This window comes from Hyperolius riggenbachi, chromosome 11, assembly GCF_040937935.1.
Source record: "Hyperolius riggenbachi isolate aHypRig1 chromosome 11, aHypRig1.pri, whole genome shotgun sequence".
Lineage (NCBI taxonomy): Eukaryota > Metazoa > Chordata > Amphibia > Anura > Hyperoliidae > Hyperolius > Hyperolius riggenbachi.
Window position 1 is genome coordinate 3,407,474 of NC_090656.1, and position 26,660 is coordinate 3,434,133.

Genomic DNA, 26,660 nt, shown 5'->3' on the forward strand with positions numbered 1-26,660 from the left:
CACTTCTTCCCCAGCCCCTGCCTTCTTCATATAGGCTACCCCAATTACCCTTCCTTTAGTGACCCTCCAGTATCCCCCCCACAGGTTGTGTACATGCGGAAAACTTTGCACGGACGAGTGTGAATGATTTTTTTTTTCCTGCTATCTTTTAAAGGGAACCAGAGAGGAAGCACCCTTGTGTATTTTACCATATATATCAGTAAGAGCATTACCATGCTCTCTGTTTCATCCTCCCTGCTAAAAAAAAGTGTCTTATCAGCTGTGATAAGAATCCCGGACTGAGCATTCAGTCTGGCTTTGCAGGGAATAATTATAGCTGAGCCATTATAGCAGAGCCACAAGGGGGCAGGCTTGGGCTTGAAAAGACACCAGAGAAGACAGACTCAGCTATAATCTTTCCGTAGCAAAGCCAGACTGAGTGCTCAGTCGGGGATTTTTATCAGAGGTGATAACAGGCAGACTGAGCAGTGAGGAATGAAACAAAGAGCAGATTAGGTGTTTACTGTCATGTTCCCACTGATTTATAAGGTAAAATACAAGAGGGTGCTTCATCTCTGGTTCTCTTTAAGACCATATACAGCATCACATTTTTGTTACTTATTACATATAAACCGCGCAGTGAATAAAGTAAAATAATGCACATCTCTTACCTTCCCTACATGTCTCGCAACTTGGCTTTCATGTGACTGTAATCCACAGAATGCTCGCCAATACACAGACATTCATATATGTTGTGAAAAGGTTATTTATTCTATAAATAAGTCCTACTTTTTATAAAATAACAGTATGGAACTAAAAAACCCATATGCTTTGGGACTGTGGAATTTTCAGTGTAGACCCCTCCACCCCCTTAAAGTATTCCTAAACTCAGGGACAGAAGATGCATTTAAACATTTTTCACTACTAAGTCTCTCTGCATGTCCCATCAGGAAAATCAGCTCAATAGTAAGGTAATATGTAACCACAGCCTCTTGTCATGCTGCTCCATAGCTTTGGAACTCCTTCACATACACCCTTTCAAGATAGCTTTAACCCTAGAGGTGTTTATATCCAAACTGAAAAGCATTCTGTTTAGTCTGGCATTTACAAACAACTTTTTTTCCTCTGTAGCACATGCCATCCCTTAACATTGATCTGAGGCTAATCTATATGCTCTGAGTCCTATAGGAGAAAAGCGCTTTACAAAGGTCGATGGTATCCCCCACAGAGAGAGCAGATTCTCCAACTCTGGCCAGGAAGGTTAGAGGGCAATACTCACAGGTAAAACAATGTTATCTATAGAGCTGGAATCAGGCAGGGGGAAGTATAGCTGAGTCTGACTTAGATTGGAACAACACCGCTAACTTGTCAGGAATAAAAATACATCTGAAAAAAAAAATACATCTGATCGATTTCTCTGTCCAATCATCGAAGTGGGATGGTGAAGGTCTTGTTCCCAGATTTGCAGCAAATTTCCTCCGCATAGAATCGAGTCAGGATTTCAGAATCTTCAAACTCGTCCACCACATTCTGGAAAAAAGAGAAAATACTGTATCAGCACCTCCTCCAGCAGGGGGCGCCGTCCCTTCATAACCCACTGCTGCTTTTTCTACAGCAGGGGTGTCAAACTCAAATACAAAGAAGGCCGAAAATGAGCGAGTCGCAGGCTGACCTCAATGTCTCATAGCCACATCTATCCCTTATTAAGTTCCCTGGTGTCTAATGGCCCCCCTCCATCCCCTCTGCAGTTCCCTGGTGTTTATTGGTCCCTCCTACCCCCTATATAGTTCCCTGGTGTCTAGTGGCCCCCTCCTTCCCCTTAGTTACTATTTTAACTCCTCCTGTACTAGAAAACATTACGAGACTTTTCTTTGCTGCTAACGCTCCATTTCTTAGCTGTACTACACATACAATCATTAACTCATACATGTATTTTCCTTTCAGGTTTGCTAGCTCCTGAGGGTCCCAGTCCTCACAGTTCTGCATAGTTTGTCCTGCCTTTGCAAAGGCAAACCATTTTAACCCTCCTGGCGGTTTGCTAAAAAATCGCCAGGGGGCAGCAAATCCTTTTTTTTTTTTAATTTTTTTTTTCATGTAGCGAGACAAAGTCTCGCTACATGATAGCTGCCGGCGATCAGGAGATCCCGTTCAAAGAACGGGATCTCCTGGAGGGCTTCCCCCGTCGCCATGGCGACGGGGCGGGATGACGTCATCGACGTCGTGACGTCAAAGGGGATTCCTATCCACCCCATAGAGCTGCCTGGCACTGATTGGCCAGGCAGCGCACGGTGTCTGGGGGGGGGGGGGGGGGGGGGGGGCGGCTGCGGCGCGACGGATAGCGGCGGATCGGCGGGTAGCGGCGGCGATCGGGCACTGCACGCAGCTAGCAAAGTGCTAGCTGCGTGCAGCAAAAAAAAAAAAATTATGCAAATCGGCCCAGCGGGGCCTGAGCGGTGCCTTCCGGCGGCATAGCCCGAGCTCAGCTCGGGCTTACCGCCAGGAAGGTTAAGCGTATTACATCTTTGTTAACCATTTCAGCCCGCAGGGATTTTTCACCTTATGGGCGAGAGGAATTTTCTCATTTCAGCGCTCCTCCCATTCAATCCCCAATAACTTTATCACAAAGAAATGATCTATACCTTGTTTTTTCCACCACCAATTAGGCTTTCTTTGGGTGGTACATTATGTTAAGAATTGTTTTATACTACATGCATTTTAAATGGGAATAATTAAGAAGAAAAATTGGAAAAAAAAATTCACGGTTTTCGGCCATTATAGTTTTAAAATACCACATGGTACCGTAATTAAAATCCACACGTTTTATTTGCCCATTTGTCCCGGTTATTGCAACATTGAAATTATATCCCTAGTATAATATATGGTGATAATACTATTTGGATTTTTTTTTTTACATTTTTTCAGTTTTTACATCCATTGCTAATTTTTAGCCCATAAATTTATAATATGTCCTCTTGACATTCATATACATTTATTTTTTTTTAAATCCCTAAAGACAGTCGGCGTAATTTTACTATTTGGTCACAAGATGTCCCCGCTGAGCAAATCCCTATGTAGCATACTACATAGGAAACAATGTGTTGCTACATTGTAACTAGGGAAGTGACTGCAGGCTTCAATGGAAGCCTGCATCACGGGTGGCCTGCAGCAAGATTAATAAATGTGAACTTTCATAAATCTATGGGCGGAGAAGGAACCGCGGCGGCTCTATTTAAGAATAAACACTGTTCTTGCACAAAAACAGTGTACATTCTCGGCGGACATGTACGGATTGGCATAGGGGACTTTTGTCCCCTGCAGCCAATCTTCCCCCCCCCCCCCCTCTTGCTGGTAACAGCGCGATCGCGTGCAAACCTCCCCCAAACTAGCACGTCCCTGTGGCTGTAGCAGCCGCCGGTGCGGACGTAAAGCTTGCATAAATGGTTAATTATAAGCTCAGTTTCATCAGTCATATTTATTTGGAAATTTGACATGTTTGAGCGAGAGCGTTCCAGTGATATTTTAGCATTCCTGCAGCACGAATCGAGGACTGAGGGGCAACTACTACATAGCTCACTAGCTTTCAGTACATATGTGATCAAGGGTTAAATAACCCTAAAATAGGAGGGAAAACCCAAAAGTTGCATTGGCCGGGAATCGAACCCGGGCCTCCCGCGTGGCAGGCGAGAATTCTACCACTGAACCACCAATGCCTTACACCAGCACAGCTGGATGAAACAGATCTCTATGCTGTGAAGAACTGTGCTGGATGTAACATGACTCTGCTGGAAACAGCTGGATGAATAGGACTACACACTGGGAAGCACACAGCTGTACACTGCTGATGTGGCACCTCTGAGTCAGGACTTGTAGGAATAAGGTGGAGATAACATCATCTGAAGCATTGGTGGTTCAGTGGTAGAATTCTCGCCTGCCACGCGGGAGGCCCGGGTTCGATTCCCGGCCAATGCAAGGATTCTTTTTTGCTTACCAGAATAAACCTGGCTATCAAATATATACTTTTTGATACATGTGTATGCCTGCTGCTCGTTTTTGCTTAAGGGCGCTCGGGCGATCAGCAAAGCGCTGCTACAATGTATCCCTATGGATACATTCGCACTGCAGCGCTTGCGATTTTGATCAATCGCAAGCTCGCTGCAAGCAGCGTTTCGGGGGCGATTGATCTGCGATTCTTGTTCTAATGAACGGGAATCACAAGCACAGATCGCAAGATTTTAGTTAAGATCGTGGAGCCGAAAGTGATCGCGGGCTAGCGGCGCTCCCTGTTCCACTGGCAATTGCGATTCAGCAAAGTTCCAAATTCTCCCGGCGATTGCGATTTTGCTATGCAATGCAAAAATCGCGATTAAGTAAAAAACAAAATCACGGTAGTGGAAATGACCTACTGCAATTCCTATGTTATTTGACAAACCGTAGCGATTTAAAAATCACTAGCAGTTTGCGATTCAGCATCGCAATCACTGCTAGTGGAAAAGGGCCCTGATGAGGGTGCCCACACACGTATTGATTTTTCCTATCGATTCCCGGCAGAGCCGATCGTTGTGATTGAATCTGAGATCAATACCCCAACATGCCTGGCCGAAAGTAATTTTGATCGATTGGCAGACAAAATTGATGAAAATCAGACCGTACCGGACGGAAGATCTCGCTCACACAGGGCAGCAGCAGTGGTAGATTGACGCCCTGTAGTGTTGCACTGCAATCACTTAATTAGGCGATGGAAAATCGAGTCATTTATGGCATCTTTGCATATTTAAGCGCCCTCTTACACGAGGCGTGACCCGATACGGAAATCGGATGTCGCCCATTTTGCTGATCGCAACAACACTGCGATTAACGTGTAAATATTCCGGTGCTCTTTCCCCACTACTGGGATTTGTTTTTCCCAGAATTGCGATCACCGACCTGCACGATGTTTTGTTGCGTTTGCGCTCGTATCCGTCAGACCGCGGTAGTGGGAATTAAAGGAAACACAATCGCATTGCAGCGTGATTTTGCATGCGTTTGCTAGTGGAAAAGGACCGTAAAGCTGAGTACACACATCAGATAGAAATCTTTGCAAGCTGAGACGTTTTCTGCACAGGAGAGAACACTGTATTTTACAAGACAAGCTAAATCAGTAACACCAGTGTATGTTCTTGTTCTATTTTAAAGCGGACCTGATCTCAGAACTTCCTTTCTGCTCTGAAAGATAAGCAACAGCATAATAACCTGTAAAGAAAAACAAGCTGGCACAGCTGAGAGCTCAAATTACATTGGTGATTAGTCACAGATGAGGGGGAATTAGACAGGCTAAACTCTCTAAATACACACAGGGTGCATTTCTCTATGCTTTCCTTCTGTCCTGTGCAAGAGTTCAGGTCCACTTTAAGCACACATTAGTCTAGGTATACTAACTTAAAGGGGAACTTCAGCCTAAACAAACATACTGTCATTAAGTTACATTAGTTATGTTAATTAGAATAGATAGGTAATATAATCTCTTACCCACCCCGTTTTAAAAGAACAGGCAAATGTTTGTGATTCATGGGGGCTGCCATCTTTGTCATGGGGGCAGCCATCTTTTTGGTGGAAAGGAGGTGACAAGGAGCAGGAGACACAGTTCCAACTGTCCTGTGTCCTGATCACCCCTCCCAGCTGCACACACTAGGCTTCAAATGTCAAATTCAAAATGTAAAAAAAAAAAAAAAAATTGCACCAAAACAGCAGAACGAGAACAACAACATCAGAAATCCCATCATGCTTTGCACAGCATCAGGGGAAAAATGCCCGGGCAGTTTTTTTCTGTGCAGCTAAAAATGAGGCTTATAAAGGAGAAAACAAGTTCTGATGCTGTGAAACAGTTAAAGAAACATCAGGCCTTTCCAGTGCTGCTGAGTCAATTTTTAGTCTGGATGATACAAACATCCAATATTGATTGGCCAATCTCTGACCAATTTTACCACCTCCATGTAGTATGAAGGTTTACCTACACAATCTGCTCATAGTGTTCAATATCTGTATCTTATACTACATGGGGAGGTAAAATTGGCCAGTGATTGGCCAACCTTAATTGAAAGTGTGTTAGCCTGGCAGGCTTGTAGTGTTACCTGGAGAGACGGATTAGCACATAAGTTACATTGCCCTGCAGAGGGCGCTCTCTCACCTGCAGCTGTGTCAGAGTGGCTCCCTGGATCAGTCCTGCACAGTCCCCCACACACCAGGCCAGGCTGACGTGGAAGGAAGGATTCTGGGAAAACAGAAACGGTTTCTTTAGTAAACCATCGCATCATCACTAAGTGTCCACACACATCCAATTTTACAACTTCCGTGTAGTAGGGGGACCAACAGATTGTGAATACTATTAACAGATTGTGTAAGGAAACTCTCATACTACATGGAGGTGGTAAAATTGACCAATCATTGGCCAAAAAAAAATTGGACGTGTGTACCAGAGCCGAAGCTGAGGTACAAAATATACCTAGAGAGAGAGAAGCCTCAGGATCAGATTGAGGCTTCCTTCGCTATTCCATTGCCACCCCGTCGCTGAGCGCAGCCCCCCCCCCCCCGAAAGATCAGCGACAAGGCATTGTCCTCTTCCTGTATCATGGCTGCACAATAGCCGACCGAGCCTGCATGCGCAGTAAGCCAGAGCCGTGGGCTCCGTGCTATCGTGCATGTGCAGTAAGCCAGAGCCGGGGGCTCCGTGCTATCGTGCATGCGCAGTAAGCCAGAGCCGTGGGCTCCGTGCTATCGTGCATGCGCAGTAAGCCAGAGCCGTGGGCTCCGTGCTATCGTGCATGCGCAGTAAGCCAGAGCCGTGGGCTCCGTGCTATCGTGCATGCGCAGTAAGCCAGAGCCGTGGGCTCCGTGCTATTGTACATGCGCAGTAAGCCAGAGCCGTGGGCTCCGTGCTATCGTGCATGTGCAGTAAGCCAGAGCCGTGGGCTCCGTGCTATCGTGCATGCGCAGTAAGCCAGAGCCGTGGGCTCCGTGCTATCGTGCATGCGCAGTAAGCCAGAGCCGTGGGCTCCGTGCTATCGTGCATGCGCAGTAAGCCAGAGCCGTGGGCTCCGTGCTATTGTGCATGCGCAGTAAGCCAGAGCCGTGGGCTCCGTGCTATCGTGCATGCGCAGTAAGCCAGAGCCGTGGGCTCCGTGCTATCGTGCATGCGCAGTAAGCCAGAGCCGTGGGCTCCGTGCTATTGTGCATGCGCAGTAAGCCAGAGCCGTGGGCTCCGTGCTATCGTGCATGCGCAGTAAGCCAGAGCCGTGGGCTCCGTGCTATCGTGCATGTGCAGTAAGCCGGAGCCGTGGGCTCCGTGCTATCGTGCATGCGCAGTAAGCCAGAGCCGTGGGCTCCGTGCTATTGTGCATGCGCAGTAAGCCAGAGCCGTGGGCTCCGTGCTATTGTGCATGCGCAGTAAGCCAGAGCCGTGGGCTCCGTGCTATTGTGCATGCGCAGTAAGCCAGAGCCGTGGGCTCCGTGCTATTGTGCATGCGCAGTAAGCCAGAGCCGTGGGCTCCGTGCTATCGTGCATGCGCAGTAAGCCAGAGCCGTGGGCTCCGTGCTATCGTGCATGCGCAGTAAGCCAGAGCCGTGGGCTCCGTGCTATTGTGCATGCGCAGTAAGCCAGAGCCGTGGGCTCCGTGCTATCGTGCATGTGCAGTAAGCCAGAGCCGTGGGCTCCGTGCTATCGTGCATGTGCAGTAAGCCAGAGCCGTGGGCTCCGTGCTATCGTGCATGTGCAGTAAGCCAGAGCCGTGGGCTCCGTGCACGCGCAGTAAGCCAGAGCTGTGGGCTCCGTGCTATCGTGCATGCGCAGTAAGCTAGAGCCGTGGGCTCCGTGCTATCGTGCATGTGCAGTAAGCCAGAGCCGTGGGCTCCGTGCTATCGTGCATGCGCAGTAAGCCAGAGCCGTGGGCTCCGTGCTATTGTGGATGTGCAGTAAGCCAGAGCCGTGGGCTCCGTGCTATCGTGCATGCGCAGTAAGCCAGAGCCGTGGGCTCCGTGCTATCGTGCATGTGCAGTAAGCCAGAGCCGTGGGCTCCGTGCTATCGTGCATGTGCAGTAAGCCAGAGCCGTGGGCTCCGTGCACGCGCAGTAAGCCAGAGCTGTGGGCTCCGTGCTATCGTGCATGCGCAGTAAGCTAGAGCCGTGGGCTCCGTGCTATCGTGTATGTGCAGTAAGCCAGAGCCGTGGGCTCCGTGCTATCGTGCATGCGCAGTAAGCCAGAGCCGTGGGCTCCGTGCTATTGTGCATGCGCAGTAAGCCAGAGCCGTGCATGCGCAGTAAGCCAGAGCCGTGGGCTCCGTGCTATCGTGCATGCGCAGTAAGCCAGAGCCGTGGGCTCCGTGCTATTGTGCATGCGCAGTAAGCCAGAGCCGTGGGCTCTGTGCGATTGTGCATGCGCAGTAAGCCAGAGCCGTGGGCTCCGTGCTATCGTGCATGCGCAGTAAGCCAGAGCCGTGGGCTCCGTGCTATCGTGCATGCGCAGTAAGCCAGAGCCGTGGGCTCCGTGCTATCGTGCATGCGCAGTAAGCCAGAGCCGTGGGCTCCGTGCTATCGTGCATGCGCAGTAAGCCAGAGCCGTGGGCTCCGTGCTATCGTGCATGCGCAGTAAGCCAGAGCCGTGGGCTCCGTGCTATTGTGGATGTGCAGTAAGCCAGAGCCGTGGTCTCCGTGCTATTGTGGATGTGCAGTAAGCCAGAGCCGTGGGCTCCGTGCTATCGTGCATGCGCAGTAAGCCAGAGCCGTGGGCTCCGTGCTATCGTGCATGCGCAGTAAGCCAGAGCCGTGGGCTCCGTGCTATCGTGCATGCGCAGTAAGCCAGAGCCGTGGGCTCCGTGCTATTGTGGATGTGCAGTAAGCCAGAGCCGTGGTCTCCGTGCTATTGTGGATGTGCAGTAAGCCAGAGCCGTGGTCTCCGTGCTACTGGGCATGTGCGGACGTGCTCACGTGGCTTCTGCACGGCCATGATTGAGGAAGAGGAGCCGAGCTGCCCCGATGTGTTGGGGGTCCGCGCTCTGCAATGGGGGGCTTCAGACATGGGATAGGATCCGGAAGCTTCCCTCCTTTCTGGGTAAGTATCTGATTTTGAACCCTTCGGATCGTGATCGCTTTAAGGTGCCCACTAACAGTACAATTATCAGCGAAGAATCGCCCAATCCATCAGATAAACGCAAATGGAAATATAAAGGTCATAATACATCGATTATTTCACCATCAACAAACCAATCTGTACTTTATATCTATCACAACCAGTTATGATACGTTTTTTTTTTATTTGACTAAATTATCATGAAACGCTCACCATGAGGCTGGGAACACACTAAGCAGGGCAGAACAACGCACGCGCGCACACACTACACACTAGGCAGGGCAGAACAACGCACGCGCGCACACACACTACACACTAGGCAGGGCAGAACAACGCACGCGCGCACAAACTACACACTAGGCAGGGCAGGACAATGCACGCGCGCGCACACACACACTACACACTAGGCAGGGCAGAACAACGCACGCGCGCACAGACACTAGGCAGGGCAGAACAACGCACGCGCGCACACACCACACACTAGGCAGGGCAGTACAACGCACGCGCGCACACACACTACACACTAGGCAGGGCAGAACAACGCACGCGCGCACAAACTACACACTAGGCAGGGCAGAACAACGCACGCGCGCACACACACTACACACTAGGCAGGGCAGAACAACGCACGCGCGCACACACACTACACACTAGGCAGGGCAGAACAACGCACGCGCGCACACACTACACACTAGGCAGGGCAGGACAACGCACGCGCGCACACACACTACACACTAGGCAGGGCAGAACAACGCACGCGCGCACACACTACACACTAGGCAGGGCAGAACAACGCACGCGCTCACACACTACACACTAGGCAGGGCAGGACAACGCACGCGCGCACACACACTACACACTAGGCAGGGCAGGACAACGCACGCGCGCACACACACACTACACACTAGGCAGGGCAGAACAACGCACGCGCGCACACACACTACACACTAGGCAGGGCAGAACAACGCACGCGTGCACACACTACACACTAGGCAGGGCAGAACAACGCACGCGCGCACACACTACACACTAGGCAGGGCAGAACAACGCACGCACGCACACACTACACACTAGGCAGGGCAGAACAACGCACGCGCGCACACACACTACACACTAGGCAGGGCAGAACAACGCACGCGCGCACACACACTACACACTAGGCAGGGCAGAACAACGCACGCGCGCACACACACTACACACTAGGCAGGGCAGGACAACGCACGCGCGCACACACACTACACACTAGGCAGGGCAGAACAACGCACGCGCGCACACACTACACACTAGGCAGGGCAGAACAACGCACGCGCTCACACACTACACACTAGGCAGGGCAGGACAACGCACGCGCGCACACACTACACACTAGGCAGGGCAGAACAACGCACGCGCGCACACACTTCACACTAGGCAGGGCAGAACAACGCACGCGCGCACACACTACACACTAGGCAGGGCAGAACAACGCACGCGCGCACACACTACACACTAGGCAGGGCAGGACAACGCACGCACGCACACACTACACACTAGGCAGGGCAGGACAACGCACGCGCGCACACACTACACACTAGGCAGGGCAGAACAACGCACGCGCGCACACACACTACACACTAGGCAGGGCAGGACAACGCACGCGCGCACACACACTACACACTAGGCAGGGCAGGACAACGCACGCGCGCACACACACTACACACTAGGCAGGGCAGAACAACGCACGCGCGCACACACTACACACTAGGCAGGGCAGAACAACGCACGCGCGCACACACACACTACACACTACACACTAGGCAGGGCAGGACAACGCACGCGCGCACACACTACACACTAGGCAGGGCAGGACAATGCACGCGCGCGCACACACACACACTACACACTAGGCAGGGCAGAACAACGCACGCGCGCACACACACTACACACTAGGCAGGGCAGAACAACGCACGCGCGCACACACTACACACTAGGCAGGGCAGAACAACGCACGCGCGCGCACACACACACACACACACACACACACACACACACACACACACACACACACACACACACACACACACACACACACACACACTAGGCAGGACAACGCGCACGCGCGCGCGCACACACACACTACACATTAGGCAGGGCAGAACAACGCGCGCGCGCACACACTACACACTAGGCAGGGCAGGACAACGCACGCGCGCACACACACTACACAGGGCAGAACAACGCATGCGCGCACACACTACACGCTAGGCAGGGCAGGACAACGCACGCGCGCACACACACTACACACTAGGCAGGGCAGAACAACGCACGCGCGCACACACTACACACTAGGCAGGGCAGGACCACGCACGCGCGCACACACACTAGGCAGGGCAGGACAACGCACGTGCGCACACACACACTACACACTAGGCAGGGCAGAACAACGCACGCGCGCACACACTACACACTAGGCAGGGCAGAACAACGCACGCGCGCACACACTACACACTAGGCAGGGCAGAACAACGCACGCGCGCACACACTACACACTAGGCAGGGCAGAACAACGCACGCGCGCACACACTACACACTAGGCAGGGCAGAACGCACGATTTCTGCACTGTGTGTTTTTAATCATTTTCTGCATTTTTGTACGCGTTTGTGTTTTTCATGCATTTTTGGTGTGTTTCACGTTTGTGGTTTTCATTATTTTCCTAATCAATGAGTAAAGTACAGGATCATGTTTTACAAAAGAAAACACATCAAAAATGCATTCCTGTGTGTTTGTGTGTGTGTGTGTGTACAACTTGCATCATTTTCACACATGTAAAACACACACACACACACTGTAAACACTATACATACACACACACACACAGTACACACTATATACACACATACACTATACACACACACACACACACACGGCCCATAGACTTTCATTAGCAGCAAAAACACGTGCACTCCTGCCTAGTGTGCTCCTAGCCTCAGAATCTTTCATCGTCAATCTGGAATATCAACAAGGTCTCTTTTCTGCCAAACCAATCGCATTTATCTGACCGCTCAGGAAATTCTTCGCTGACAATTGTACCTTTAGCCAGCACCTTTAAACCGGGTACACACCTTAAATTTTTATTGCCCAATTTTACCAGTTCCGTGCAGTATGGGGGCTTACCTACGCAATCTGCTCATAGTATTCAATATCTGTTCGCCCTCATCCTACATGGCGGTGGTAACATTGGCCAATCATACTTGAAGGTGTGTAGCAGCCTTTAGGCTTACACTGCACACAGCACTGACGCTGCAGAGGGCGCTTTTTCACTGAACGTCTATAATGAACAATGACTATCAAAAAAGATCAACCATTGGCCAAAACTGTAACTTGCTTCAAAGAAAACTCAATTAAAATTAGTTTATAGAATCTGATATACCGCTTAAAAAGTTCTGGTTGGGCAGCTACAAACTGCTATTTGCATAATGTTGAATTTTTTTGGGGAAAAAAAATCATTAAAAAAGAACCACTCCAGCCAAAAAAGTAAGCAGTAGAAATCTGACAGAGCCAACAGGTTTTGAACTAGTCCCATCTCCTCATGGGGGATTCTCAGGGTTTCCTTTGTTTTCAAAAGCATTTCCTGAATGACTGTCTCTAATTCTAAATGTCAGAATAGTGTGCGAGTGAGTAGGGAGGCTGGCTGGTATCTTACGATCTTAGCCGTAAACTGCCATTCACGAAATGCTTTTGAAAACAAAGAAAACCCAGAGAATCCCCCATGTGGAGATGGACTAGTCCAGAACCCGTCAGTTAGGTTTACTTTTGTCGTTGGAGTTGTCCTGTAATGAAGAATGTAAGGCAGCTGCACCGACCTGGAAGAAAGTCTCCAGATTGAACTCCTGAAGGGATTTGTCCACTTGTGATACCACCTCCAGCAGCTGCTGGTGCCCGACCGTCACCGCCAGTCCCAGGAACGTCCTGCAGAAGAAGCAGGCGGTTATCACACGTCACAATAGGATCGCACACAGATATAGCCCAGTCATTCCTCATCATCGGCCGCTCACATCATATCCTCACTAAGGATGATCATAGATATGCAAACTCAAGAGTTTATGCAAATATATGCAAATTTGTATGCAAATATAGGCAGTTTGAAAATGGACCAATCAATTTAAACTGAGGTTTAAACTGATTGGACCTTTTTTCAAGCTGCATATATTTGCATCTCATTGATCCTCCCTAATCCTCACTGCCAGGAGGGGGCACGCCCACATCACAGATTACCCCGCCCACATCTATCCGCAGCACTTGAACACAACAGGAACTCATATGCAAACACATGCTAAGTATGGACCTCCCTCAAAACTGCATGCACACCTCTGACCTGATCCCCTCGGGTGACATCGCTGGGCCGGCCTCTATAGACCAGTGTCAGCAGCTATGTGGGGCGGGGCATACATGATGTCATGTGACAGGCGGGGGAACGGCATACATACCTGACTGATGTGGCTGGTGGAGGGGACAGGACCTGATCCCCTCGGGTGACATCGCTGGGCCGGCCTGTACAGACCAGAGTCAGCAGTGTAGCTGGCAGCGCGCTCTGTTGCTATGCGGGGGCGGGGCATACATGATGTCACATGACAAGCAGGGAAGCGGCGTGTACATAGGAGTTGGCCGTTGCTTGGCCATGTTGATCCCCCAGGCGGATCGCTTACGAAGCTACAGTCAGGGGCTGCTGTACACACATCTGACTATCAGCTGAGGTGGTCATTATCAACCTTGTTGGCCAGCTTTAGGCCTCTTTTCCACGGACCGCTGATAAGCAGTGAAAGGTCTCTCAAACGCTCTCAACTGCTCACTGCTGCCTGGTAACTGCTCACTGCTGCCTGGTAACTGCTCACTGCTGCCTGGTAACTGCTCACTGAGCACACAGCTCAACAGTTTGTGGAAAGGCGGCCTTAGGCCTCTTTTCCACGGACAGTTGATGGGCAGTGAAATGCCTCTCAAACCCTCACAACTGCTCACTGCTGCCTGGCAACTGCTAGCTGCTGCCCGGTAACTGCTCACTGCCGCCCAGTAACTGCTCACTGCCGCCCAGTAACTGCTTGCTGAGCACACAGCTCACCTGTCCGTGGAAAGGAGGCCTTAGTCATGCGTGTGTACAAGGCTAAACACTACAGATGATGGAGTGAGGGATCGTTATCCACTTTAAGATTTTAGGATGGGAATCCAACGTCCCAATTAGTTCTCCTATAGATTTCAGGACGTGAGACGCATGCACTGCACTAACAGCTGCCGCACGCTCGTGCACCCATTCACCAGTGCATGATTGCTACCACAGCAAATAGCAGCAATCATTCATGAAATGTAGGGGAAAAAAGGGTTAGAAAATGTAAATATAAAGTTAAAGTGATAGTGTCAAACTACAAAAGTAAAGCGTTAACCCCTACCTAACTGACGAACGCTTGGTGTCACCTATACTTGGCCTTAAAGGATACCTGAAGTGAGAGGGATATGGAGGCTGCCCTATTTATTTCCTTGTAAACAATACCAGTTGCCCCTGCTGATCTCGTGGCATAAGTAGAAACAAAGAGGCAAAACCCTGGAACAAGCATGCAGTTAATCCAGTAAAACCTGAGTCAGAGCACCTGATCTGCTGCATGCTTGTTCAGGGGCTATGGCTGAAAGTATTAGTGGCAGAGGATCAGCAGGACAGCCAGGCAACTGGTATTGCTTAAAGGGAAATCAATATGGCAGCCTCCATATCACTCTCACTACTACAGGGACCCTTTAAGATCCATGGACACCTGTAATGGCTGCTGCCCTTAGTGACCAGATGTCATCCCCAGGGCGACAGTTTGATGACCCAACGCTGTATAGATGCACCCCTGACTGTTGCCTTGCAATGTATCTGTACAGCACTGGGGTCCCCAGAGTGTGTATCCTAGCAACCCCATCCAATTGCTGGAGAGCCCAGGCTGGGGAGAATACTACGTTACATGTCCAACTAGTGATGGAAAATGGCATTTGTGGGATCATTTTAACTGAGCCAAATAATGCACTTGGAGGCGTTTTATAACTGTGGCACGTATGTGAAAATTAGGAAGGGGGAAACATGGGGAAAAAAAAGTGTATTTTCTGCATTCATGTCTTTATTCCACTATAAAATGCCTACAAAATGTAACAATTCTTTATTGCTGTATTACCAACACAGCTACAATTGTGAGGAATCTTAAAGTGTACCGGAGACAAAAAGCGTCTCAGGTTCCATGCTTACCTGGTGCTTCCTTAAGCCCCTTGAGGCCGCTCATCCCGCGCCGTGTCCCCCGGGTGGCTCCTGTCCCCCGTAATATTGCCTGAAAGCCTGGCCAAGTTGCACTTCCTTGGGCATGTGTGGCGCTCCCATGGCTGGCAGTGTTCTGCGTCTGCATAGTACTACTGTGATGGGGGAGCGCGTCTGGCCGGGCCACACATGCCCAACGAAGTGCAACTCGGCCAGGCTTTCAGGCAGTATTGCGGGGGACAGGAGCCACCCGGGGAGACGACAAGTGGCCTCAAGGAAGCCGCAGGTAAGTATAGAGCCTGAGATGCTTCTCATCTCAGGTGCACTTTAAGGCAGGTGTCACAAAACCAGAGAACCCTCCCTGACAGCAGCTGACTGTCGGCAATAGGGAATCGAACACGATGTGGGAAGAAAGCAGCAGTGCCGCTATTGTGTTACCGCTGAAAGAAAACACTCATTGCGCGATTGTGCATTGGGAAGAATTATGTGTGATTTTGCATGCAGTTTCACATCGTGAAAAACGCACACAATTTTTGGCAAGTGTGACCCCTGCCTGAACAGGCAACAGCCCAGGAATGCAAAGTCTGATTAAGGCCTCCTTTCCACGGACTGTTGAGGTATGTGCTCAGCAAGCAGTTACCAGGCAGCAGTTGCCAGGAAGCAGCGAGCAGTTGCCAGGCAGCAGTGGGCAGTTGAGAGAGTTTGAGACGCATTTCACTGCCTATCAGTGGTCCGTGGAAAGGAGGCCTTATTCTGATGCAGCTTCAAAACTCTCCACCAGCAGTCAATGAGATGAAGATAATTTTGAGTTGATGCAAACATTTAGTAAAATGTTTTCAGCTTGGAAATGCAGCAGTTGAACATTGAAATAAAATTTTTCATAAAAATTACATTATTATAGTTTCATTGACTAACACTATCTACCCAACAGTAATAAACACAATAAAAAAAACAAACACTTGGCCTCATTTGGGGAAGCCAGCCCTAGTACACCCATTATACACACAGTGACATTAGAGCGCCCTCACCTGGTCTTCTCCTGATTGGTATAAACTTTCACTCGGTCAGCAACACACAGGAACCTGCAGCACAAAAAAAATAAAAAAGCACAGGTCAATCAACATTGTATATAATAAGAAATAGTTATATATAAAGGAATACGTTTTTCCCGGAGGCAATAGTCTGCACACCCCGCCTCTTCTGATAACTCCACCCACATCTCATCCTGTTATTCAGTCCGCACAACTGTCTGCACAGCTGCTGGCCACACCTCTACCAATAACTCCACCCACATCTCATCCTGTTATTCAGTCCACACAACTGTCTGCACAGCTGCTGGCCACACCTCTACCAATAACTCCACCCACATCTCATCCTGTTATTCAGTCCACACAACTGTCTGCACAGCTGCTGGCCATGCCTCTGATAACTCCACAAACACCTCATCCTCTTATTCAGTCCACACAACTGTCTGCTCAGCTGCAGGCCACACCTCTACTGATAACTCCACCCACATCTCATCCTCTTATTCCATCCACACAACTGTCTGCACAGCTGCTGGGCATTGATGTATTAGCTACAGTACAGGCACCACACAGCCGCGTATGCAGCCTGCCCTGGGTAGCCATGGTCAATGAGATACAAAGAATTCCAACGTGATACAATTCTGCTTCTGCATCTGATTGGTTCATTTCCAAACTGCAAAAATTTAGCTAAATTGTACATCAAAATAAGGCAGTCATTAACAATGCAATTCTCCAGGCGATCGATTGTCTGATCCTATTAACAATTGGAAACAATCGTTCGGGCCCACTAAGAGAAAGAAAGCTGCTAATGAATCCGATCAGATTGATGGAATCGATCCAAAAAACGGATCAATTCCATTAATCTGACTGAATTGTATAGCAGCTTTCCTTCCGTTAGTGGGCCTGAACGATCTATTCCCTTTGATAAAATGATCGCATCAAAGAACTGATCCTCCGGAGAATTGTATCATTAATGGCCACTATTCGGATTATTACCATCTCATCCCCATGACGGGTGGATCGCAAGGCTGGTTCACACTGGGCACTTTTTCAGTGCTTTACTGATCGAAGGTGATCAGCAAAGCGCTGCTGCTAGTGTATCCCTATGGATATATTTACACTGCGGTGTTTGCGATTTTGATCAAACGCAAACGCGATGCATGAAGCGTTTTGGGGGCAATTGCGCAGCGATTCTCATTCTAGTGACGGGAATCACAAGCACAATCGCGGACCTGAATGCGATCGCCGGGAAGCACTGGGCAATGTGAACAGGCCGTGCGATGTGCCTTTCATATACCGTAGAGAAGAAAGCGCTTACCTTGGCATGGCGCTCAGTCCTTCCCGCAATGACTGAACGAACAGGTCAATCCAGTGATGTCGCAGTATAACGGTCTGTGATTGGCTGATGTGAAATTTCTCCATCTTAGTCATCCGAAGACCTTTTCTCCTGGCTGCTTCCAGCACTGCGTCCAGCATCTCCAGGAACTCCTCCTGAGGCTGCACTAAGGGGGGGAAAGACAAGCAAAGAAAGGTAAATCCTCTCGGGGACGTGGGTCGGGGCTGGTGCACACCAACAGCGCTTCTGAGAACTCTAAAAATCACCAGCGCTTCGAAAAACATGTGACTAATGTATGGGATGGATCACACCGGAGCGATGGGATTTTTTCCCCAAATGCAAAACGTGGGTCCTTTCTGAGGCGATTACGCGTCAATGTTAAGTATAGGAAAGTGGAATTTGCTCTACAAAACGCTAGAATGGAGCGATTTTCCTAGCATTTTTTTTCAAAAGCTGATGTCTTCCAGGTCAAAGTGTAGAAGACGTCTAAAGACGATAAGCGAAAACGCTCTAAAAATCACTAGGTATAAACAGTAAAAAACAAACAAAAAAAAAATTGCTTCAGAAAAAGGCAAAGCGTTTGCGATTACGCTACTGATTTTTGGTGTGCGCTTGCCCTGTGTGTGTGTGTAAGAGGGGGAGCTCCATACAAATTGTCTAACGATCGTCAGGTGTGTGGGCACAAAGGCATGCAGCTGTCTCCAAGATCTGTACTGCATGTACACAGCAGGAGTAAAGAAGAAGAAAGCAAGTGCTCCCTGTGTGTGTGTCAGACTTCAAAGCAGAACCCTCCAGCTAGAGAGCGACTTAGATTCTGGCTGATAGCGTCAAAATCTGCAAACAAGCATTAGAAGTGGTTAGCCTGCTGGCGTCTCATTGGCATCAGGTTTGGGCCCGATAAAGCTATCTTGCCTATGGCTGTTGTGTCAGCTTCCCGGACAGATGACTTATCGGTGAACAGCGGGATACCATCTAACGTATGGCCCCAAACACGATCAATTGGACTTTAGGAAGTAGTTACTTTTTATTTCTGTTATTGCTGTTTCAATACGTTTCGCAAGGAACTACGTTGTTTCCTCGGGGTCACATAAACTGAATTTACAGTAAACATTTTATGTGATCCTGAGGAAGAAAGGTCGTTCTTTGCAAAGCGCATTGGTTTTACTGTAATAGCCTGGAAAAAAAAAAACAACGAAATGCAGCCACTGTACGATCTGTCTGGGCCATTTACAAGCTGCATACATTTGCATTTAAATTAGGATAAAATGTGCATCAACTCAGAAATATTTGCATCTCATTGACTATCCCTGTTAATAAACAGTTTTATGGGAAGAGGAATGTATCATGTAGCACCAAATAGTAGGGTGAAGTAGAAAATCTTTATATTTTAATCCATCATCAGTGTTATGATTAAAAGCTCACACGTATCGGAGCAGGTGGCTCCCCACTCATAGCTATGATTATAGCTATGATAGCTATGATTGGGGAGCCACCTGCTCCGATACGCGTGAGCTTTTAGACATAACACTGATGATGGATTAAAATATAAAGATTTTCTACTTCACCCTACTATTTGGTGCAGCGACTTCCTTGGTTACCTATGGACGTTTGATCTCCTTGCTCCCATCTGTGTATTACATGTGAGTGCAGCAGTCTTCCTCTCCCTTTCTGCAATGTATCATGTATATGTCCGTGGCTGCATCAGATGACTGTACTCACGTGGAACATAGACATAGGTGGCCCAGTTTCCTCGCTGGTGGGGGAAGCTGCGCATGCGTCCGCCATGTCTGGTGGTGTCATCTGTGTGTTGGGCCCCATCTGGGTCTGGGAACATGTTCAGAACACATTCTGGGAGGGGAAGGGGTCTGTGCTGCCTAAGGGGAGGATACAGGAAAGAATTACTATTATTAAATAATATATATACACACACACACACACACACACACAGGTCTAGAGATCAGTTCACTACCTCTGGACTCCTGCAGAGTACTTGTGGCAGCGGAGTGTAGTCACCACTCACCTCTCCAGCCACCTCACTCCCTGCAGGTTGTGTCCTACCACCTTCATCCTCCCCAGCGCCTGATCTCAATGACACGGCGGCATGTTACGGGTATGTACAGGCCGCCGGGAGTCAGAGAACAGCTGCTGCTAGAGACCTGAGGACACAGATTGGAGGGAGCGCATCGTCCAGGTGAGTATGCTCCCTTGCTGCAAATACTCTGTCAATGTTCAACTAGCGGCTTCACCCTGCAAAAAAAATAAATTACGGGCGCCTTCGTCTGACGTACGCCCTCAACACAGTAAGGGCCTTTTTCCACTGCACAGCTGAATCGCAAATCGCTAGGGTTGTTACTTTATCATAGAAATCATGAGAAGTATTTTCCACTATAGTGATTCTATTTGTAAATCGCAAATTGCAATCGCTTTCTGGAGCAATTTTAAGAGGAATAATGCAATGCAAATGAAAAATTGCAATCGCATAACAGAATTAATGAAAAATCGCAATTGCAGGCATTTGTGATTGCGTTTGCTAGTGGAAAAGGGCCCTAAGGGCCCTTTCCACTAGAGCGATTGTGATTGCTGAATCGCAAATCGCTAGTGATTTTTAAATCGCTAGGGTTGTTACTTTATCATAGAAATCACAAGAAGTATTTTCCACTACAGTGATTTGTTTTGGAAATCGCAAATCGCAATCGCTTTCTGGAGCGATTTTTACAATGATAATGCAATGTATGCAAATTGCAATCGCATAACAGAATTAATGAAAAATGGCAATCTCAATCGCTGGCGTTTGTGATTGCGATTGCTAGTGGAAAAGGGCCCTAAGGGGGACTTCTAGTACTGTGAGTGCCCTGTGCTTGTTGCTGTACGGTAGAGAGAAAGATACAGTATATTTCATATTCATTGTTGTGCTTTCCATAAACTAGTGATGCACAAATTCTGATTCAAAGAAATATTGATACATGGAGTACAAACCCCATTAGTATAAAATGTACCTGAAGGCAAATACCTAAGAAAAGGGAAGCATCTGATCCTGTAGAGACTTTACACGACATCCTCCGGTCCACCGTTACAGAGCATGGAGCCCTGAAAGGAACAGGACAAGAGCTTGCTGGATTCCAAGCTTGCGGTCGCGCTACTCTTCAGGCACGAGTGTGGACATACTGCGCGAGGATGGCTGCAACTGCACTGTACGCTGAGGACACTTATGCACAAGCAAGCGGCTCTGTGCTACCGCCCAAGCGTGGCCGCGCATGTACAGGAGTGCATGCGCAATGTGCAGGAGGGTCCCGGGCAGCGGCAGTGGTCTGGAGGATCCAGACACTTCTATAAATATGTATATTTCCTCCCCCCCCCTTCCCCCGAGAACCTATCAGGGTGATCCTCTCTCATAGGCGTAGGGGATCGCATAGTGAGGCAATGTAGGGGACAGCCAAGTGACACGGCTGTCCCCAGTACAGCACTACGGTAGATCACCGCGCTGTACAATCAAAACAAACGGCTGTTTGTGTTTTTTTAAGTCTGCCAGCAATGATCACCGCTAATTCCTCCCCCAGGACTTGACGCTCCTGGGGGAGCCACTCTGCAGCTGCCGATCAGCGTTAGGTGGTCGCAGAGTGGTTAAAGGACAAAAGGGAGTGAGAAATATATGGAGGCTGCCATATTTATTTCCTTTTAAACAATACTAGTTGCCTGGCAGCCCTGCTGAGCTATTTGGATTCAGTAGTGTCTGAATAACACCAGAAACAAGCATGCAGCTAATCTTGTCAGATCTGACAATAATGTCAGAAACATCTGATCTGCTGCATGCTTGTTCAGGGGCTATGGCTAATAGTATTAGAGGCAGAGGATTAGCAGGACAGCCAGGCTACTGCTATTGCTTTAAAGGAAATGAATATGGCAGCCTCCATAACCCTCTCACTTCAGTTGTCTTTTAAGTCTTCCCAGACCCTAAAAATCCTTATTAAACAGCTCTGGCCAATCATAGGGTTCAACAAACCAGTGTAAAGTGGGATCAGATTTGTAGCTCCAGTCCAAGTAATCGTTCATCACTGCAGCATATTCTTACACTGAAATGTACGGTAGGTCTTCTAAATAAAGTTACTTTTAATTTTGCTACTGTAGTGAGACTGGGGCCTGAGGAAAGACACGGTTCCTGGTTGGCACAAGCCCCTTCCAAATATTACCAAAACAGCCATGTGGGCATCAGGGGTGGGCCAACTTTGCCATCTTGCCTAGGGCCCTGTTAGCATTTTGAGGGTTGAAGATGTAAACTGTCTAGTGATGGTATATAGTATAATACCTTTTTAAAGCATCAGGGCAGTTTCTAGGCTAAATTGCTCCCAGGGCAAGGGTGTAAAAATTGAGAACATTATTTGTGATGCGGTATTTAGCCCCCAGTGTAGGTGCCCCCAGCATAGCAGTGTTCTCTCTAGGCTCTTTTAGCCGGGTGCTCCACCCAGCTAGTTTTGGTGAGCTTCCGGCTGTCATCAGCTCACCTCCTCCTATGCTGTAATCAGAGTTGTGCAGAGAAGCACCGGCCCTGCATTCTCTCATCTCGCCCCACTCTGCTACTATTTCATGCCACCCGGCTGTCATCGGCCCACCTCCTCCTATGCTATAAGCAGAGTTGCGCAGAGAAGCACCAGCCCTGCATTCTCTCATATTGCCCCACCTGGCTACTATTTCATGCCACCTGGCTGGAAAGAATTCCTGGGGAGAACACTGTATAGTTAGCCAGGTATAGGTGCCCCAGTATAGGTTAGTCAGATTTAGGTGCCCCCTGTATAGGTAGCCAGGTATTGGTGCCCCCAGTATAGGTAGCCAGGTATTGGTTCCCCCAGTATAGGTATTTTCCTGTGTTTGTACTTCATGCAATTTATGCAGTTGAGCCAATACAGACTGTCTGTGAAAACAGTGACAGTATTAATATTTGCACAGGCAATATGTTCCAATTCAGAAGAAAAATATTTAGTATATACAGGTATAGATGTACCCAGGATAGGATAGCCAGGTATAGGTGTCCTGGTAAATAATAGCCAGGTATATGTGCCCCAGTATAGGATAGCCAGGTATATGTGCCCCGGTATAGGTTAGCCAGGTATAGGTGCCCCCAGTATAGGAAGCCAGGTATAGGTGCTCCCAGTATAGGTTAGCCAGGTATAGGTGCCCCAGTATAGGTTAGCCAGGTATAGGTGCCCCCAGTATAGGTTAGCCAGGTATAGGTGCCCCCAGTATAGGTTAGCCAGGTATAGGTGCCCCCAGTATAGGTTAGCCAGGTATAGGTGCTCCAGTATAGGATAGCCAGGTATATGTGCCCCAGTATAGGATAGCCAGGTATATGTGCCCCGGTATAGGTTAGCCAGGTATAGGTGCCCCCAGTATAGGAAGCCAGGTATAGGTGCTCCCAGTATAGGTTAGCCAGGTATAGGTGCCCCAGTATAGGTTAGCCAGGTATAGGTGCCCCCAGTATAGGTTAGCCAGGTATAGGTGCCCCAGTATAGGTTAGCCAGGTATAGGTGCCCCCAGTATAGGTTAGCCAGGTATAGGTGCTCCAGTATAGGTTAGTCAGGTATAGGTGCTCCAGTATAGAATAGCCAGGTATAGGTGCCCCAGTATAGCTTAGCCAGGTATAGGTGCTCCAGTATAGAATAGCCAGGTATAGGTGCCCCAGTAAAGGTTAGCCAGGTATAGGTGCCCCCAGTATAGATAGTCAGGTATAGGCGCCCCAGTATAGGTTAGCCAGAAATAGGTGCCCCAGTATAGGAAGCCAGGTATAGGTGCCCCAGTATAGGAAGCCAGGTATAGGTGCCCCAGTATAGGAAGCCAGGTATAGGTGCCCCAGTATAGGAAGCCAGGTATAGGTGCCCCAGTATAGGTTAGCCAGGTATAGGTGCCCCAGTATAGGTTAGCCAGGTATAGGTGCCCCAGTATAGGTTAGCCAGGTATAGGTGCCCCAGTATAGGTTAGCCAGGTATAGGTGCCCCAGTATAGGTTAGCCAGGTATAGGTGCCCCAGTATAGGTTAGCCAGGTATAGGTGCTCCAGTATAGGATAGCCAGGTATAGGTGCCCCAGTATAGGTTAGCCAGGTATAGGGGCCCCAGTATAGGTTAGCCAGGTATAGGTGCCCCAGTATAGGTTAGCCAGGTATAGGTGCCCCAGTATAGGTTAGCCAGGTATAGGTGCCCCAGTATAGGTTAGCCAGGTATAGGTGCCCCAGTATAGGTTAGCCAGGTATAGGTGCTCCAGTATAGGATAGCCAGGTATAGGTGCCCCAGTATAGGATAGCCAGGTATAGGTGCCCCAGTATAGGTTAGCCAGGTATAGGTGCTCCAGTATAGGTTAGCCAGGTATAGGTGCCCCAGTATAGGTTAGCCAGGTATAGGTGCCCCAGTATAGGTTAGCCAGGTATAGGTGCCCCAGTAAAGGTTAGCCAGGTATAGGTGCCCCAGTATAGGTTAGCCAGGTATAGGTGCCCCAGTAAAGGTTAGCCAGGTATAGGTGCCCCAGTATAGGTTAGCCAGGTATAGGTGCTCCAGTACAGGTTAGCCAGGTATAGGTGCCCCAGTATAGGTTAGCCAGGTATAGGTGCCCCAGTATAGGATAGCCAGGTATAGGTGCTCCAGTATAGGTTAGCCAGGTATAGGTGCCCCAGTATAGGTTAGCCAGGTATAGGTGCCCCCAGTATAGGTTAGCCAGGTATAGGTGCCCCCAGTATAGGTAGCCAGGTATAGGTGCCCCCAGTATAGGTTAGCCAGGTATAGGTGCCCCAGTATAGGTTAGCCAGGTATAGGCGCCCCAGTAAAGGTTAGCCAGGTATAGGCGCCCCCTAGAAACGAGGCTGTAAATGATACCCCCTCCACTCACCTAAAAGCCCCCCTCAGCTCTCCCAGGTCAGCCAGTAGCACACAGGCGCTGACCTGGTGGTGCGCATCTTTGATCGCATATCTGCGGCCAGGAGCGCTCTATACATGCGCTTGTCAATGGTGACATCATACGCAGAGCACTACCGCCTGTGGGCACGTGTGCTGCCAGATCAGCGCCTGCGCACTACTGCCCACACTGCAAGAGGCTGAGGGGGTGGAGGAGAACAGGTGGGGAGCAGGGGGCATGAGGACTGCGTCACATACATGCCTGCTCCTCCCTTTTTAAAATTTTGCGTCAGCTCTCGAATCCTTTTAATTGTGTTTCAGCTGCTTTTTGTTCTGCTGAGACAGCAATGTTCTTATTTCTGTGACTTTGAAAGAGATCTGTAGCCGATTGTTCTCTAAAAGAAATGCATCGTGTCTCACCCTAGAAAGTATCAGTTAGTTAAGAAATATAAGTATAAGTTAGTTAAGAAATATAAGTATAAGTTAGTTAAAAGTATACGATAGTTAGTAGTTAAGTTAGCCAATAAATGGTATCATCCGGATTAAAAATTCTTGCTTATAAAGTATTTAATTTACACAATGAAAGTTAGTGCCTCTAGCTATTATTCTAGCCGTACAGCCAATAACTTGTAAGTTGTATATTGATAAGTTTTGAATAGAAACTTTGAGAGAAGTTTGAAACTGACAAACCGAGTCCACATCTATAATATCTCTCTCTTTCTGTGTGCCGCTGTAGAGGGACATCACCTGTCCACGCGGGTAAAGACCGGGGGTCTCCCTAGGCAACCAGGAGTCGTACTATTCTAACAAGCCACATTTCACCATCATCTGCCTCTTCACATAGGTGGATAATAGAGAATAGAGCCTCCTCCAGTTATTATCAGCATTCTATAGTGCAGCATTCCAGGCTCACAGTATAGGGGGAGGGGGAGAATCTAACTGCCTGTACACAAGAGGGAATATCAGAACTGCCAATACTGTACACACATTTCCAGGGACACAGGGCGGGGGGAGAAGGGGCAGCCATTACTCTGCACTACCCTGATTCTCCCATGTGAGGGGCTGATGGGAAGTGAGGTCATGATTGGACCCCAGTGACTGCTAAGGTCACTTCCAGGGACACAGGGCAGGGGGAGAAGGGGCAGCCATTACTCTGCACTACCCTGATTCTCCCATGTGAGGGGCTGATGGGAAGTGAGGTCATGATTGGACATCACTGACTGCTAAGTACACTTCCAGGGACACAGGGCAGAGGGAGAAGGGGCAGCCATTACTCTGCATTACCCTGAATCTCCCATGTAAGGGGCTGATGGGAAGTGAGGTCATGATTGGACACTACTGACTGCTAAGGACATTTCCAGGGACACAGGGCAGGGGGAGAAGGGGCAGCCATTACTCTACACTACCCTGAATCCCCCATGTAAGGGGCTGATAGGAAGTGAGGTCATGATTGGACATCACTGGCTGCTAAGGACACTTCCAGGGACACATGGCAGAGGGAGAAGGGGCAGCCATTACTCTGCACTACCCTGAATCTCCCATGTAAGGGGCTGATGGGAAGTGAGGTCATGATTGGACATCACTGGCTGCTAAGGACATTTCCAGGGACACAGGGCAGGGGGAGAAGAGGCAGCCATTACTCTACACTACCCTGAATCCCCCATGTAAGGGGCTGATAGGAAGTGAGGTCATGATTGGACATCACTGGCTGCTAAGGACACTTCCAGGGACACATGGCAGAGGGAGAAGGGGCAGCCATTACTCTGCACTACCCTGAATACCACCTGTAAGGGGCTGATGGGAAGTGATGTCTTGATTGGACCCCAGTGACATTTCCAGGGACACTGCACAGTGAAAAAGATGGGTGACTCCTCCCATGTTGCTCCACCCTGCACTGTGATTGGCCGGCAGCAGGGAACAGATCTGCACAGTCCTGGTTGCCAGGGGGACACGTTGAGGAGGTATCAGCAGCCCTGTGACGTCACTCACCCCTCCGAAGTCTCCTCCCCTTCAGAGGAACTGTCGCTGCTGCTGTATCCCACGAGCGCCAGCCTGACCGGAAGCCGTCTGAGTCCCCGCCCACCGCCAGCTCTGCA

General features: G+C 49.2%; 1 protein-coding gene and 2 non-coding genes across 4 annotated transcripts; 1 reads left to right on the plus strand and 2 right to left on the minus strand.

Annotated features, from left to right (window-relative positions):
• Positions 1-727: 727 nt before the first annotated feature.
• USB1 (U6 snRNA biogenesis phosphodiesterase 1) lies at positions 728-26,660 on the minus strand. Of its 2 annotated transcripts, none has more exons than XM_068260010.1 (7): positions 26,554-26,660; positions 19,411-19,565; positions 17,674-17,857; positions 16,359-16,412; positions 12,920-13,025; positions 6,143-6,226; positions 728-1,509 (listed from the first exon to the last, which is right to left on the minus strand). In XM_068260010.1, the coding sequence occupies exons 2-7, from the start codon at positions 19,523-19,525 to the stop codon at positions 1,405-1,407; spliced, it is 648 nt and encodes a 215-aa protein (XP_068116111.1). In that variant the 5' UTR covers positions 19,526-19,565; positions 26,554-26,660; the 3' UTR covers positions 728-1,404. The 2 variants fall into 2 exon arrangements, with proteins under 2 accessions (XP_068116111.1, XP_068116112.1); XM_068260011.1 differs by lacking the exon at positions 26,554-26,660 and adding an exon at positions 26,349-26,450.
• TRNAG-GCC (transfer RNA glycine (anticodon GCC)) lies at positions 3,619-3,689 on the minus strand. Its single transcript has one exon. It is a non-coding gene; the product is annotated as a tRNA-Gly (tRNA).
• Positions 3,878-3,948, plus strand: TRNAG-GCC (transfer RNA glycine (anticodon GCC)). Its single transcript has one exon. It is a non-coding gene; the product is annotated as a tRNA-Gly (tRNA).